This window comes from Somniosus microcephalus, chromosome 7, assembly GCF_052327205.1.
Source record: "Somniosus microcephalus isolate GS21.2 chromosome 7, FLI_Smic_1.0, whole genome shotgun sequence".
In the NCBI taxonomy this organism is placed as follows: Eukaryota; Metazoa; Chordata; class Chondrichthyes; order Squaliformes; family Somniosidae; genus Somniosus; species Somniosus microcephalus.
In genome coordinates, this window is record NC_140993.1 from 152,824,097 (window position 1) to 152,841,133 (window position 17,037).

General features: G+C 49.0%; 1 protein-coding gene across 8 annotated transcripts in view; it reads left to right on the top strand.

The window, feature by feature from the left end:
• prex2 (phosphatidylinositol-3,4,5-trisphosphate-dependent Rac exchange factor 2) overlaps positions 1-17,037 on the top strand; it is a 943,088-nt gene that overhangs the window by 338,978 nt on the left and 587,073 nt on the right. For all 8 annotated transcript variants that reach the window (XM_085993112.1, XM_085993115.1, XM_085993113.1 and 5 more), the window contains 2 exons: positions 1,235-1,327; positions 16,888-17,036. In XM_085993112.1, coding sequence (XP_085849238.1) covers positions 1,235-1,327; positions 16,888-17,036 — 242 coding nt within the window. The remainder of the gene's footprint in view (positions 1-1,234; positions 1,328-16,887; position 17,037) is intronic.

Sequence of the window (17,037 nt, forward strand, 5' to 3'; positions counted from 1 at the left end):
TGTAAATCTGAAATGACAGCATAAAATGCTGGAAATACTCAGCTGGTCAGGCAGCATCTCGACCTGAGACATGAACTCTGTTTCTCTCTCCACGGTATTGCCTGACCTGCTGAGTACTTCCAGCATTTTCTGTCTTCTCACAGGCCTTCCTTTACCATCCGAGGCCTTGCAAGCATCCAGCAGTACTCCCTACACACTTAAAAAACTTTTACCATCTATCGCAGCAAGCCTCTACTTCAATAAAACCCCATCCAAAAGCTTAAATCCAAACTTACCTGAAAGATGTGTGTGTCCCTTTAAGAAGTGCTGACATTGCCACTGTCAACCTGCTTGCATGCCAGATTTACCTGGTGTGCTTTGGACCCAGTGCTGAATTCAGCGCTAGTGTCGAAGTTCGGAGTGGTGACATTAAGTCAGCGTTGCACGCCAATTTATGTCACCACACCGCCATTTTTTTCCAGGGCACTGCCAGTTACCAGCAGTGCAAAGGGAGGGAGGAAAATGGCGGCGGCCGTTGGACCAACCACCAGCTGACGAAAGAGTGGTGGCCGCCATTTTTCGCCATTTCATGGCACTATGGAGTGGCGGTAAGTAGATGAATTTCTAGCCGTTAATCTTTCTGTCACGGAGAAGTGCATATTTTAGCAGGACATCAGTGTTTAATACAAAGCTTGATTGTTTATTTAAGAAGCTGCACTTCCATTCACTTAAATACTCCTGTGGCACCGAATGGTGAACGTGCTGTCACTCCTGTCGTTAGATTGCCGTTGAGTGCCTGATTGACTGCTATGCTCGCTATGGTGTATTCTAATTAGAAAACCAGCAAAATTTTGCATAAGTTAGCAAGGCCGAGATTGGCGCTCTAGATGGCAAGATTTATGATGTACCTGCCCTGTTGCTGAAAAGTTTGGGCCGTTGTGTCAAAGTGCTTTGAAACATTTTGATGTGATAAGGAACTGTATAAATGCAAGTACCACGGGGAATGCTTTTAGATGAGAGCAGTATTTCTATTAAAGCATCTTAAAATAGACTTAAAGGAGAATAATAACATGGACATGGTGTGCACATGTGGCAGTTTTCACAATTAATAGTAAAGTAATTGGTGCAATACAACATATTTAAGAAAGCAACATATGTGACCCATTGGTGTCACATTATACAGATGTTTAAATGTCTGTAATAAATTACTCAAGCTATTGTCTAACACTCAAGTATGACCTTTTACTGTCCTTAGATTAAAGCTCAAGATGGAAGTTATGGTTTTACTTTGGAGGAGCGAAACAAGGTTCCCATTGTGAAATCTCTGGAGAAGGGATCTTATGCTGAGGTAACGTTCAATAGATTTAAAAATAAACTCTTTTGGGGTAGACTGCTGCAATTCTGAATTGTCATAATTTTGTAAAATGAATCACAAAATATTTAGTCTTGGAGAACTATTGGGTTAAAGGATTTGTACCAGTCTGTTTTAATATCCTCAGATCTATGATGCTGGACTGATCTGGAAATTGTGTCTCAGTTGCTATCGGTCCACTGAGACTTCAATCCTGTAACAAGATATTAAACAATTTTACGGTTCAGTTGTTCAGATTTTTGTTGTTGTATAATATGTCGATCTCCCATGGCATTGCACATGGGGAGTCAAGACCAAGGGCAGTATTCACGTGAAGCAAGGTTATTAAAAGGCAGGGTAGCAGCAGGGCGAGCTGGGTTAGGGAAGTGAAGAAGGAGGGAGGCGACGAAGGAAGGGGAGAATGGTGGAAAGCAGGAGGATGATGGAGGAAGCAGGGGGATGAGGGCGGAGGGAGAGGAGGGAGTGGAAAGTGAAGGTGGAGGGAAGGACTATATAATAACTAGGAGCTGGAGGAAGGTATTCCTGAGGTGGATACCACACTGTGTTACTACTGAAGGTTTTTGTTACTTTACCTGCATATCAATGCCTTTAGTACTTTGGAGGCCCATCAGGACTTTTGCTGATCTGCTCAATATACTGGTTTAAATTGTGGATATAGATTTTAAAATGGGAATACTTCTATTATGCTATGAAAAAGAAGGATGCAGACATGGAACAGGCAGTGTAGTGTATGTACCCGTCTACCTTTAAGGGAACTATTGAATGTAACCGTTCACCTTTAAGAGGACTACTTTCGGGTGGCACTATTTGTTTGGCTTCTGTATACTGTAATACCGATAGTAACCACACCAGTATATAAGTGTTGTGGCATGATTGCTGGGGCAGATTCGCCCGGACCTTCGAATAGTAAAGACCTGTTTGTTTGTTACTTCTGAAGTCTGTGTATTTATTAACTGCACAACCCACAGACTTTACAGTGGCGACGAGTCCGATCGTACCCTGCGGCAAGACTACCAAAAGCAACGAAGAGCGTCGAAGAGAGACAACCGCCCTCGTCGTGCTACCAAAAGAAAACACGAGGCTGCAACAACAGAAAGCAGGAAGACTAACAACAAAAGCTGTATCAGCAACAGGCACTGACTACCCTTCTGCCACGGTGCGGAGTGAGCCGACCAGCAAGAAACAAGGCGGCTGAAGAGACTGTGAGTAGGGGAAGGTGTAGAAGTATCCGGAGGATAAGGGCAGAGCACTCGACCTCGGTCGAGGGGGAGCTGTGCCGGCCAAAAGTCGGGTCCAACGGCGTCGGGTGACAGCCGGACCGCGATCGGCGGGAAAAATCCGGGCAGCGACCGCAGCCACGAAGCGCTGAGCCTGCGAGTAGGCGCGGGAAGAGAAACCCAGCCGCAGCCGGGGAGGGAAACACCGGTCTGCGAGAGGGCTGGGGAGGCGAACGGGAACCGTGCGGGTGAGAGCCGGGTGCGGAGAGAGAGACTGCGAGGAGCCAGTCCAGCGGCTGAGCTGTTCTCCACCAACGGGGTACTCAGAGCCGGCAAAACCGAACGTGCGGGAGTGGGAGAGAGACACAGCCGAAAACGGGGTGAGAGACTGCGCGAGAGCCAGTCCAGCGGCTGAACTGTCCTCCGTTAACGGGGTGTACCCAGCGCCGGTAGAGCCGTGCGGGTGGGAGGAAAAGACAGAGCCGAGTAAGGGGAGCTGTGCGGAAGCCAGCCCAGCGGCTGAACCTGTCCGCTGTGGGGAAAGCGTACCCCTTCCACCAGGGAAGAAACGCGGGAAGCCGCCATTAGGCGGGGAAGACGATTGAAGTGGGCGGGGCGAGAAGGAAAGAGCGGGAAACCGCCATTTTCGCGGGAAAACCGCCATCTTAGAAATAAACAAATAAATAAGAATACTTGAAGAAATACTTGTGTTGTACCCAAGGAAAGAAAGATGCCTAAGCGGGCGGACATCAACGAGTTCAATTCGGAGATAGAAGACTGGGCCACGTACGTAGAACGTATTGAGATACATTGTAAGGCTAACAAAATAGCTAAGGAGGAAAAAGCTTTAACCTTACTTAACATGATGGGTGCGAAAACATTCGGGGTGTTGAAGAATCTTCTCTCACCAGCTAAACCGGCAGATCAGACTTTCGATGATATTGTAGCAGTGCTGAAGGATCACTTGAACCCCACACCGTTGATGCTGGCTGAACGATTCAAATTCTACGCAAGAACGCAGAGGAAAGACGAAAGCAATGCGGAATACTTGGTCGAACTGCGTAGGATAGCGAAATACTGCCAGTTTGGAGGGAATCTGACAGAGGCACTGCGTGACAAGTTCGTATGCGGATTGTCCAAAGAAGGAACGCAGAAGCGACTACTGGAAGAAAATGACCTCACACTGGACAGGGCTGTCCTCATAGCTGCATCGCATGAAGCCGCAGCGAAAGGAACGGCGGAAATGCAGCTAAAGGCGGCGGCACCAGGGGTGGACCAAATTACTTCGAGCACAACAAAATGCTACCGTTGTGGGAAGACAACACACGACCAGAATCAATGCTGGGGTAAAAACCAAGAATGCAGGAAATGTGGCAAGATCGGGCACATAGCTAAGGTATGCCGGTCAGGAGCAACGTACAACAATAAGAAGTCACCACAAAAATGGTACGGAAAGGTACAAGAGGTGACTAAGAAGAGTCTGAGGGAACAGAAGTTGGTCTCACACTCCAAATGCAAAGGACTGGACAGTCTGAGAATTCACAACGTGAGCAATGAAGCTGACCGACAAACTATCTGGATAACGCTACAGATTGCAAAGGTCCAAGTAAAAATGGAAGTGGACACCGGATCGGCGTTGACGGTCATGAATAAGCATGACTATAAGAAATTTTTCAAGCATATTCCACTACGGGATACGGGACTAGTACTACAGACATACACGGGGCACAAAGTATTCCCCATCGGAATGATAGAAGTCAAGGTGAGATACAAGGATAAAGATCATCACCGGTTGGACCTGTATGTATTGCCTGAGGGAGGACCACCACTTCTGGGACGGGAGTGGATCCGAAAAATAAAATTGGACTGGCAGTCACTAAACACCATGACGGTGGATTCCGAAAAAGAGGATGTCAAACCTGAACGGTTGTCCAGAATATTGGACGAAGCTAAGGAGGTATTCCAGCAAGGACTGGGAACACTGCGAGGTATTAAAGCAAAGGTTAAGATTGCAGAAAATGCAAGCCCAAAGTTTTTTAAGGCCAGATCAGTACCTTACGCAATACGACCAGCTGTGGAGGCAGAACTGGAAGAACTTGAACGATCAGGGGTTCTGTCAAAAGTGGACTGGAGTGAGTGGGCCACGCCCATTGTTCCCGTCATGAAGTCCTCACCGAGTAATAAGCCAGGGGGACCGGGGAAGGTCCGTATCTGCGGAGATTTCAAGATTACTGTGAATCCGGTGCTTCACACGGTGCAATACCCGCTTCCGCGGATTGAAGATATCTTTGCTTCGTTGGCTGGAGGGAAACATTTCACGAAAATAGATCTGGCTCAAGCATATCTACAGATGGAGGTCGAGGAAGAGTCACGCCAGTACCTCACCATCAACACTCACAGAGGCTTGTATCGCTACAATAGACTGGTCTTTGGGGTGGCTTTGGCGCCAGCAATTTGGCAGAGGGCCATGGAACAGGTGTTACAAGGAATTCCAAGCACGCAGTGCTACTTAGATGACATTTTAATCATGGGAAAAGATGAGGAAGAACACCTCACGAATTTGAAACTGGTGCTCACCAGGTTGAAGGAGTATGGCCTTCGGGTTAATCGCAAGAAGTGTGAGTTCTTCCAAAAACGGATCTCATACTGCGGTCATGTCATTGACCGAGAGGGACTGCATAAGTCACCCGAAAAGATAGAAGCGGTTGTGAAGGCCCCCGCTCCAGGAAACGTATCACAGTTAAGATCATTCTTGGGGTTGATTAATTACTATCACAAGTTTCTGCCAAATTTATCCACGGTACTGCATCCGCTGAATGACCTGTTGCGGAAAGAAACACCATGGAAGTGGAGTGAAGAATGCAAAAAGGCTTTTCGCAGAAGCAAGGAGTTGATTACCTCTGAAGAAGTGTTGGCTCATTTCAACCCAGCATTACCCCTTCGTCTAGCTTGCGATGCTTCCCCGTACGGAATTGGGGCAGTACTCTCGCACAGGCTACCAAATGGCTCGGAAGGGCCAGTGGCTTTCGCGTCCCGATCATTGACACCCGCGGAGCGAAATTACGCCCAAATAGATAGGGAGGCCCTCAGTCTTGTGTGGGGCGTGAAGAAATTCAACCATTACCTACAATGTAAAAAGTTCACATTGCTGACAGACCACCAGCCGTTGGTGTCCATATTCAACCCAAATAATGCCGTTTCCACCATGACAGCACAAAGGTTACAAAGGTGGTCCGTGTTACTTGGGGCACACCAATACAAAATTGAGTACAAAAGGTCTAAACAGCATGGAAATGCTGATGGGTTGTCACGCTTGCCATTGCCGATGGTAGAAGAAGCGAGTATAGTGGACCCAGTAGAGTTGTTCCACTCATCCATAGTGGAGTGTCTACCGATAACAAACTCAATGATTGAGAATGAGACAAGGAATGACCCGACTCTTTCACGAGTCTATGATGTAACGGTGGAGGGATGGCCAGCACAGAGCGAACCAACACTGCAAGCATTTGCACAGAGGAAAGAACAACTGTCAGTGTGTCGAGGAACCCTGATGTGTGGATCTAGAGTGGTGATTCCACCCAAACTCCAAAAGAAGGTGCTAAAGGAGCTGCACGAAGGACATCTGGGGGGAGTAAAGATGAAAAATCTAGCAAGAGCGTTTGTGTGGCGGCCAGGCATTGATGGAGACATAGAGGAGATCACGAAGAACTGCCTAGGATGTCAGAGGGTTCAGAACGCGCCACCCCAGGCTCCTCTGCATCCATGGGAGTGGCCCTCATCGCCTTGGCAAAGAGTACACATCGACTTTGCTGGTCCATTTATGGACTCGATGTTTCTAATAGCGGTGGATGCCCACTCCAAGTGGCCGGAAGTAATTAAGATGACCACCACCACGACGGAAAAAACCATCGCAGTGTTGATACGCTTATCAATTACTCCATAAAAGACGATGAATCAGGAAGGTGATGAAAAGGCTTTTATTAACTAGAGAACAGAGAATGCCTCTCGTGGGTGGCTGGTTCCAAGAAGGAAGTGAGTCGGCGAAACCCCCACCTTTATACCTGGTCATGTGGGCGGAGTCAGCTGAGGCATGCCTTGGTACACAGCGCCACCCAGAGGTAACAATATACAATAACAGTGGTTTACCACATTCACCCCTTGTTTAAAATTAAGTCCGGCGGGGTGAAGGGTACTACAAGTTCGTGTAGTTAAGTCTATCAGGAGGCCTTGTCTGACGTCCTGATCGTCGTGGTGGCGGCGGCGGTGTTGCAGCATCCAACGTCGGATCTGGTGTCTGGGTGGTCAACGAAGGGTCCTGGGGCTCCGGCATGTCGTCTACAGGGGTTGGATTGGGAGGGGTGGTGGGGGATAACGGTGGTAGTTCAGGGGTACCCGAGGGTGCGAGATCTCGTATGGAGACCGTGTCCTCCCGCCCGTCTGGGTATGTCACCCAGGCATACTGGGGGTTGGCGTGTAGGAGGTGCACCCTCTCGACCAGGGGGTCCGTTTTATGGGTCCTTACGTGCCTCCGCAGTAGGACGGGCCCAGGAGAAGTCAGCCATGCCGGTAGCGAGGTTCCCGATGTGGACTTCCTGGGGAAAACGAACATTTGCTCATGAGGGGTGACATTAGTGGCAGTACAAAGCAGTGACCGGATGGAGTGGAGCGCCGCAGGGAGGACCTCCTGCCAGTGAGAGGTCGGAAGGCCCTTAGATTTTAAGGCTAAGAGGACGGCCTTCCAAACCGTCGCGTTCTCTCTTTCCACCTGGCCGTTCCCCCGGGGGTTGTAGCTGGTGGTTCTGCTCGTAGCAATACCTCTCGCTAGCAGGTACTGCCGAAGTTCGTCGCTCATGAAAGATGAGCCCCTGTCGCTATGTATATAGCTAGGGAACCCGAACAAGGCGAAGAGGTCATTCAGACATTTGATGACCGTGGTACTGGTCATGTCTGGGCAAGGGATGGCAAACGGGAAACGGGAGTACTCATCAATTATGTTGAGGAAGTACACATTGCGGTCAGAGGAGGGGAGGGGCCCTTTACAATCGACGCTCAGGCGCTCGAAGGGGCGAGTGGCCTTGATCAGGCTTGCTCTGTCCGGCCTATAAAAGTGCGGTTTGCACTCGGCACAGATTTGGCAGTTCCTGGTCATGGTCCTGACCTCCTCGATGGAGTAGGGCAGGTTACGGGATTTGATGAAATGGAAGAACCTGGTGACCCCCGGGTGGCAGAGGTCATTGTGGAGGGTCTGCAGTCTATCAACCTGCGCGTTGGCGCATGTACCACGTGATAGGGCGTCTGGGGGCTCATTTAGTTTCCCGGGCCGGTACAAGATATCATAATTGTAGGTGGAGAGTTCGATTCTCCACCTCAAGATCTTGTCGTTCTTGATTTTGCCCCTCTGCTTATTATTAAACATAAAAGCTACTGAACGCTGGTCAGTGAGCAGGGTAAACCGTTTTCCGGCCAGGTAATGCCTCCAGTGACGCACCGCTTCCACAATAGCCTGGGCCTCCTTTTCGACAGAGGAGTGTTGGGTCTCGGGGCCCTGGAGGGTCCTTGAGAAAAAGGCCACGGGTCTGCCCGCCTGGTTAAGGGTCGCAGCTAGGGCGAAGTCGGATGCATCGCTCTCCACTTGGAAGGGGATCGACTCATCCACTGCGTGCATTGTGGCCTTCGCGATATCGCTCTTGATAAGAGTGAAGGCTGCACACGCCTCTGGTGTCAGGGGGAAGGAGGTGGATTTGATGAGGGGTCTAGCTTTGTCTGCATAGTGGGGAACCCACTGGGCATAGTAGGAGAAAAACCCCAGGCATCTCTTCAGTGCTTTTTGGCAGTGGGGGAGGGGTAGCTCCATTAGGGGGCGCATTCTGTCGGGGTCGGGCCCGATGACTCCGTTCTCCACCACGCAGCCGAGAATGGCGAGGCGTTTGGTGCGAAACATACATTTCTCTTTATTGTACGTTAGGTTCAGCCGTTGGGCCGTACGGAGGAATTTTTCTAGATTAACGTCATGGTCCTGCTGGTCGTGGCCACAGATGGTGACGTTATCCAGATAGGGAAAGGTGGCCTGCAGCGCGTTCTCGTCAACCATCCGGTCCATCTCCTTTTGGAAGACCGAAACCCCATTGGTGACGCCGAAGGGAACCCTAAGGAAGTGGTAGAGGCGGCCGTTCGCCTCGAAGGCAGTATACTGGCGGTCCTCATGGCGGATGGGGAGCTGGTGGTATGCTGACTTAAGGTCAATGGTGGAGAATACTTTGTATTGCGCAATCTGGTTGACCATATCAGATATGCGAGGAAGGGGGTATGCGTCCAGCTGAGTGTACCGGTTTATGGTTTGGCTGTAGTCAATGACCAGGCGGCGTTTATCAGTGGTTTTAACGACTACAACCTGGGCTCGCCAGGGGCTAGTGCTCCCTTCGATAATGCCCTCCTTCAAGAGCCGCTCCACCTCGGAGCTAATGAAAGCTCTGTCCCCGGCGCTGTACCGCCTGCTCTTGGTAGCGATGGGTTTACAGTCGTGGGTGAGGTTAGCGAACAAGGGGGGGGGGGACTTTTAGTGTGGAAAGGCTGCAGGTGGTTTGCGGCGGGCGATTTAAAAGGTGTTGGTTGCAGACTGTGAGTGGGGGGAGGGGTCCACCGTATGCTAATGTGACACTTTTAAGGTGGCACTGAAAATCCAACCCTAGCAGCACGGCAGCGCAGAGACGGGGCAGGACTAGAAGTTTAAAATTTTTATATTCTGTGCCCCCAACCGAAAGGGTCACCACACAGTAGCCGCCGACGTCCATTGAATGGGACTTGGACGCCATAGAAATCCGATGGCGCGTCGGCAGGACCGTGAGGGAGTGGCTACGTACCGTGTCTGGGTGAATAAAACTCTCTGTGCTCCCGCTGTCGATTAGGCAAGTGGTGGCGCGGCCGTTTACCGTGATATCCATCATGGAGCTGGATAGATGATGAGGGAGGGCTTGATCCAGCGTAACGGAGGCCAGTGTATGGCTTAGTGAGTCGGTATGGTCGTCCGACGAGACGGTGGTCGAGTCCGGAGACGAAGTGGCGGTTGAGTGCGGCGAATAAAATGGCGGCGGCCATGCGGCCGGAGGTGCACAAAATGGCGGATAAGATGGCTGCCCCCATGGTTCGCACGCGGCGCTGCTGGCGTTCGCTGGTTTCCCCCTGCAGGCATTGGCGTAATGGCCTTTCTTCCCGCAGCCCGAGCAGGTAGCGGTCTTAGCCGGGCAGTGCGCTCTAGGGTGTTTTAACTGGCCACAGAAATAGCATTTTTGGGCCTGGTTACGGGGCATCGCTGTGGTTCTTACCGGGGGCGGCTGTCCCAGTTGATTTCGGGACATCGCTGCAGCAGTTGGTGCCGGGGGCAGCGGTCCCATGTCCCACGGTCGCGATGGCCATGGCGCGGCGCCGTTACGTGAGTATGCTTCGAGGTTTCGGTGGGCCGCATCTAGCGAGAGCGCAAGGGCTACGGCCATCTTCAGGTCGAGCTCCTTGCTTTCGAGCAGTCTCTGCCGGGAGTAGTCGGACTGGAGGCCCCTGACGAAGGCATCACAAGTAAGTCCCTCCGCGTGCCCCGCAGCCGTTACCTCCTTACAGTCGCAGTCTCTGCAGAGTGTCTGTAACGCCCGTAAAAATGCCTCTACCGATTCCCCCGGTTGCTGCCTGCGGGATCCCAAGAGGTGTCTGGCGTAAATCGTGTTCACTCGGCGCGTGTATTGCCCTTTTAGTAGTTCGAGGGCCGCCATGTACGTAGTAGCGTCCCGGATGAGCGTATATACTTGAGGGCTCACCTGGGCGGTCAAAACTTTTAGTTTGTTCTCCTCCGATGTCACGGCGGAGGCTCCTAGGAAGGATTCAAAGCAGCTCAGCCAGTGTTCGAAATTGGTTGATGAACCCGCTGCTTGAGGGTCGAGGTCCAGGCATGCCGGTCTGAGGGCTCGCAGCAACGCCTGCTGTTGTTGCTGTTCAGGTGTCGCCATTTTACTTCTAGTTAATAAAATTGATACGCTTATCAATTACTCCATAAAAGACGATAAATCAGGAAGGTGATGAAAAGGCTTTTATTAACTAGAGAACAGAGCATGCCTCTCATGGGTGGCTGGTTCCAAGAAGGAAGTGAGTCGGTGAAACCCCCACCTTTATACCTGGTCATGTTGGGGGAGTCAGCTGAGGCATGCCTTGGTACACAGCGCCACCCAGAGGTAACAATATACAATAACAGTGGTTTACCACAAGTGTTAAGGACTATGTTTGCTCGGAATGGCCTGCCGGAACAGATCTGTTCTGATAATGGACCACAATTTGTGTCCGAAGAATTCAAGAAATTCTTAAAGAGCAATGGGGTTAAACATTACACGTCAGCCCCATACCATCCCGCCTCCAATGGATTGGCTGAAAGGTTTGTCCAGACCTTCAAGAAGGCCGTAAAGGCCATGAGTAATGAAAATATAAGTCTGCAACATAAGGTGGATAGCTTTTTGTTGGCATACCGAAATGCGACACATGCGGTCACAAATCAAACTCCCGCAATGATGTTCTGTAATAGACGCCTAAGATGCCGGCTGGATTTACTAAAACCAAACGTCAGAAGAGACGTAGAGAACCGACAATTCCAGGGCATGAACGACAGGGTCACTAGATCTTTCCAGATCGGTCAACGAGTTTTGGCCCGAGACTACCGTACTGAGAAATGGCAGCCTGGAACTATTGGGAAAAGGCTGGGGCCATTGATGTACACCGTGGACATTGGAGACAATATAATAAGGCGCCATGTTGACCAAATCATAGGGTCCGCCACAAATGGGCCACCGTTCACCACGTTATCCGGGTAATGTTGAAACTGAGATACCCAGAACACCTACTTCCGATCTAGTGATACTGGAGTCAGCTGAACCTGACACGGCTTTTCAAGTCGAATCGACCTTGCCAGAAGCACCTCCTAGCCCGCCTGAAATGACGACACCACTGCGGCGTTATCCTGACAGAATCCGGAAACCCCCGGAAAGACTGAATCTATGAACTGTCTTACATAAACCTGTATATATGTTAGAATGTATGTTCACTATGGACTTAGTAAGTAATAAGCTAAAAAGGGAGGATTGTAGTGTATGTACCCGTCTACCTTTAAGGGAACTATTGAATGTAACCGTTCACCTTTAAGAGGACTACTTTCGGGTGGCACTATTTGTTTGGCTTCTGTATACTGTAATACCGATAGTGACCACACCAGTATATAAGTGTTGTGGCATGATTGCTGGGGCAGATTCGCCCGGACCTTCGAATAGTAAAGACCTGTTTGTTTGTTACTTCTGAAGTCTGTGTATTTATTAACTGCACAACCCACAGACTTTACAGGCAGGACTGGAGATTCTTTGCATCAGGCATCACAGAAATTGTCTCTTTTCTACATGCCTATACCCACTCACCAGGATGTACAGACCAAGAAGATCTTACTTAAACTTTTCTGACTGTCAGTGCCTCAGAAGGCTGCACTCCTCCCTGGGGGTTAATAGGGAAATATGTCAACAGCTGGCTGAAGACTTGCAGTCTACTTCCACCATGAGACTTTGGGCTAAACAATTGTGACCGCCATGAGAGTTGCCGGTGTCAACACAGCTTCAGGATAACGGCCGCTGAAAATGATCGAAGCACTACCAGAGAAAAATTTGCACTGTGGACTAAAGATTTTTAGCCCAGCACTAACTTACTGTGTAACGCCCTACCTGGTGGCGTTAGTGCAGGCATGGGAGTCAAAGTTGCCATCCAGGAGCGGCGTTCCAGCTTCTTACAGCCTTTGGAAGCGAGGCAATAGAGTTCGCTAGGCATTGTGGAAAATTAAAATGAAGTGAAAAAATGCAGTTTTCAGCCCTTACTGCCTTTTAAAAAAAAATTAACATTAAAAAGACATCTCAAATGGGAGTCTTCAGCTCTAAAAGCTGAATTCCCTTCCAAACCTCAAAAAATGGGAAAAGTCCTTCAGCACTAACATAAATGGCTCAGCGAGCCAGGGAAGGGGCACCCAGGGTCTCGCACGCAGCACTCCAGCTTTGTGTAGGGGTTCAACACTGCAAGAGAGGTCCTCTACCCACAAGGAGACCCTCCAGAAAGAAGGATGGGGGACCACATCACCGAGGCCATCACTGCCAGCAGTGTCGCCCCCACGGCTCAGCTCCAGTGCCCAAAGAAGCTTCATGACCTCAGACCACTGATCAAGGTCAGTGAAAGCATCTTCAAAAGCCATCTCCTACCAACTGCACCACTAGCCTCACAAACTTCTCATTGCATGACTCCCCCACCCAATCACTCACCTACCAACAATCTGTACTAATCACGAGGCACATCTCCCATTCCTAGCCTCATCTCACCCCCTTGGAGGAGATGGTGCAGTTGGCAGGGGCATGGCTGAGCCCTTGGCCAGCAGTGAGGCAGAAAGGATACAAAATGCTGATAACCTCATACATTATCCTCCTTCTGGCATGCACCTCTTGCTTTCCTGCCCTCTCCTCACCACAACTGCAGCCTTGTGCCTTCCTCATTTCACACACCCAAGAAATATAGCCCTCCCAGCCAGTGGTTGGCCAGGAAGAAGGAGAGGAGAGTGAAGGAGAAGAAACACCTTCACTCAATTTCACACTCCCAGCCATCAGCTCCTCAAGGTCGACCAGCAAGGCCATTTGCAGTGTCCCCCACTGAAAGTCAGCAGTCTTCGACCAGCCATGCTGCAGCCACTGGGGTAGCACAAGGTGACATCAAGATAGGCAAAGGCACACACATGACAGTCACTAAGAGAATGCATTAGAGTGATGAGTTCATTTTTTGATTTCATATTGGCTGGATAGATGTATAAAGTTGGATTGGAAAGTTTGTTTTGTGGTGGCTTTTATTTCAGCATTGTGACCAAGAGGGTGCTGTGATGGTCAGTGACAGGGGGAAGGTAAGATGTGGGACTAATGTTGAAAGGGGAATTGGGGTTGTGGTCACTGGGACCGCAGGCGGATGATTCCATCTCGGATATCCCGGCCAGAAAGGGGCTGTCTGGGTTGCATCCTTCCTTCTGCTTCTTCCTCTTCGGCTTCCTCCTCTTCTGTGTCTTCCTCTTCCCTCTGCGAGCGGATGCAGTAAATCTGAAATGACAGTATAAAATGCTGAAAATACTCAGCTGGTCAGGCAGCATCTTGATCTGAGACGTGAACTCTTTTTCTCTCTCCACGGATGTTGCTGAGTACTTGCTGCATTTTCTGTCTTCTCAGAGGCCTTCTTTTACCTTGAATTCAGCACTAGGGTCGAAGTTCGGAGTGGTGACGTTAAGTCGGTGTTGCACGCCAACTGACGTCACCTCTCATTTAAATTTGCAGGGCGATGGATCTTACCGGTAGCGCTGTCGGGCCTGGGAAATGGAGGTCGCTGCAGGACCCGCCTCCAGCTGGCAAAAGAGCATCGGCCGCCCTCTTTACACAACTTTATGCCGGTAACGGGTGGCGTTAAGCCCCCGAATTTCTAGGTGAATTTTATGTGACTTCAATGGAAATGAAGATCAGGAGAGATGTATAACGTGCGTCACCTCCTATATTGCCCGTTTTACACTATCAGCCAAAGTCTTTTGGAGACTGAGTCCCTGAGATCTGCGTTCCTATGCCTCAACTGAGGGTGGTCATTTCTCCATTCCCCGTGGAGGAATGACACTGTCCATCACCTCCACTCCCTACTCCGCATTCTCCACACCGTACCCAGTGTCAGTCCTTCTGACTCACGAGGTACCTTGTCCAGAGCAGGTGGCTCTATTGCTGGTGTTTGCATAAGTAAGATGCTGCGACGGAGTTGGTGAGGAAGTTGGGGCTGTGAATCAGGAGGCTCATTCCCCAGTCATCATCCTGACTAGCCTCTTCCTGCAAAGAACCCTCTACGATGTGAAACACAGAGGAGCTTGTTTAACTGTGTACATAATGACATTTCTCCTTGAAGAAATAATGGCTTAGTGCAAAAGCATTGCAATACTTGAGAAAGCACATAAAGCTAAGCCCACCTGTAATGACAATTTCCCAGCTTTTCCCAACCTTCTGTTGGCACCTCAACTCCAACCTGCCCTCTCCCACAGATTCTCCTGTCTGCATGCCCACAATGGGCAGCACCTACCCTCATTGTGTGCTCAAGATTTTTATCACTGCTGCTCTTGATTTTGATACTTGTTGTAAGCCATCTTTTCCTTTGAAGGGAGAGAAGACTATATTAAAGGCACGAAAGTGGCATAGATAATTTCCTTACCTGAATGCATGCAACCCATGATGATCTTACTGAATGCTCTTAATTCTTATGTTTTTATTATGTTCTTATGAGATGTGGAGGTCCATTGTTCCTTTAAATGAAATGTCCCTGAAGATTTGCTATAGCAGTAATGGTCAAATGGTTTCCAGTAAAGAAGGTGCTTAAGTGTTTGCAGTGGTTGGCCTTTGGAAAGTGAGTTATCTTGACACTGAGACGCTGAGAGGGAAGGAGCTGAGTGAAGCTGTATAAGTGGCTGAGCATGTATCTTGGCAAGAGAGTCTTGACTTATCGTGGCTATGTTTGGAAGGTCATTGAACCTCTTCCTGCACTGTGTGGCATTTCTTATGTCATCTCCCTTCAGACAGCCTGAACCAAAATCTTATGGAATTCTTGTCCACAGTGCCCAGCAGTCTGTCACTTTGGGTCCAGTCTTCAGCCAGCGACATCTCCAGAGATCCATCTGAGAACCTGGGGCCCCTTGTGGCTGCTGATCCCCTCAGCTGGCTGTTGCTGTTGCTTCAGACAATACTGCTGTTCTTCTCCCTGCTACTCAGGAAATGATGCCCGCCTTTAACTGGCTGCCACCTTTTAAATGCTGCACCAGAATTGTTTTCCCTCCCTCCGAATGGTGGTAAACCTATCATGAATGGGATTACTGCTGCACAACCAATGAGGGCTCCAGGAGAAATTGCAGCAGGTTAGCAGCAGATTCCCATTGGCGGGCAGTATTCCTCCCCAATGGGTTGAGAATTCAGCCCAGTGTGTTTCCAGGTGGTAACTACTCTTTGAAGTCATTGGCTAGTCAAGGGATCATCTCCCACTCCTGTGCTGTATAAAACTCTAGCTCACAGACAAGTCCACAGCTCATTTTTTCTCCTTCATCAATAGCAGAACCTTGCAATTGTATTTCCAGCTAAGAAAAGTTCTGAGTCTTCCAATTCTTGCAGTTTTAACAACCATCACTTAATAGTATATTGCTGAATGGTCATGAGTCATTTTGATAGCTTTCGTTCAGTGAAGTAGAGCTGCTGTTGTTCAGCACCATAGTTGACTTGATTTGGGATTGATTTGCTATTTACAAGATTGGTTATGCACCAAACGTGCCCAAGTCTGTGGTTGCCTGACTTTAGGGAGTGAAGGTGGGAATTTATCAGGTGAAGTGGTGGGTGAGGAAGATGTTGAGTAATTTGGTGGTTACAAGGGGGCATTGATCATGCTTTCACCTTTCTCTAACTCCTGTTCTACCACTGCTTGCCATTCGTTTTCAGAGGAGCAAAGGTAAACAAGGGACTGGTAAAGACCATGCAGTCAACCTTGCCAGTTTTCCCCTATGTGAATCACCTTGAGATATTTTACTAAGTTAAAGCTGCTTTATAAATGCAACCTATTAACATTAATGTTAATTGTCAGTTATTGCAAGTAATCAGTAATACCTTTTTTTCTTGAGGTTAATGTTTGATTGTGTGGTACCTTGGAGCTCCCAGGCATTAGTCCATGGAGTTTAATCTGTGATTGTCTGCGATATCAGTTACCCATGTCAGTTCCCTAGACATTTGCCATGGGGAGCCCAGGTTTTCCCCCACACAGAGTTCAGGAAAATTGAGAACAGAGTCATCATGGGTTGATCTCCAACTCCTCCCAGTGACTGGTTTTAGATGAGCTGGTTCGAAGGCTGGGAATAGATCACCCAGCTGTGGTCAGCTGGGCATGGTGTTTGAAGCAGACAAAGGCAAGAAAATAATAAATGCCCATTTAATTTAAAAAAATCAAAGATAATAGAAAGGCTTCTTTACTGTAAGCAATTTTTAGAAAATATTATGGAGACCTCAAATATATGGAAAAATCTACACCTGCGTTATAAGGCTTATGATTTAAACATGATGTTTGACAAAATGAATGTCTGCACCCATGGAAATTATTGTAAACATGGGCTTTAAATGGACCATAGTAATCTTATATGACAACTTTTCTGTTGTTTATATAACAGTTATTATTTTGTGTGTAAAACCTCTGCACGTTACTTTTTCTGTGATTTCACCCCAGATGGCAGGTCTAGAGGTTGGGAAAAAGATTTTTGCTATCAATGGAGATGTGGTTTTCCTAAGACCCTTTCAGGAAGTTGAATGCTTCCTGCAGCAATGCTTCAGTAGCAAGAGGCCTCTCAGAGTGCTTCTGAGCACAAAGCCACGAGAG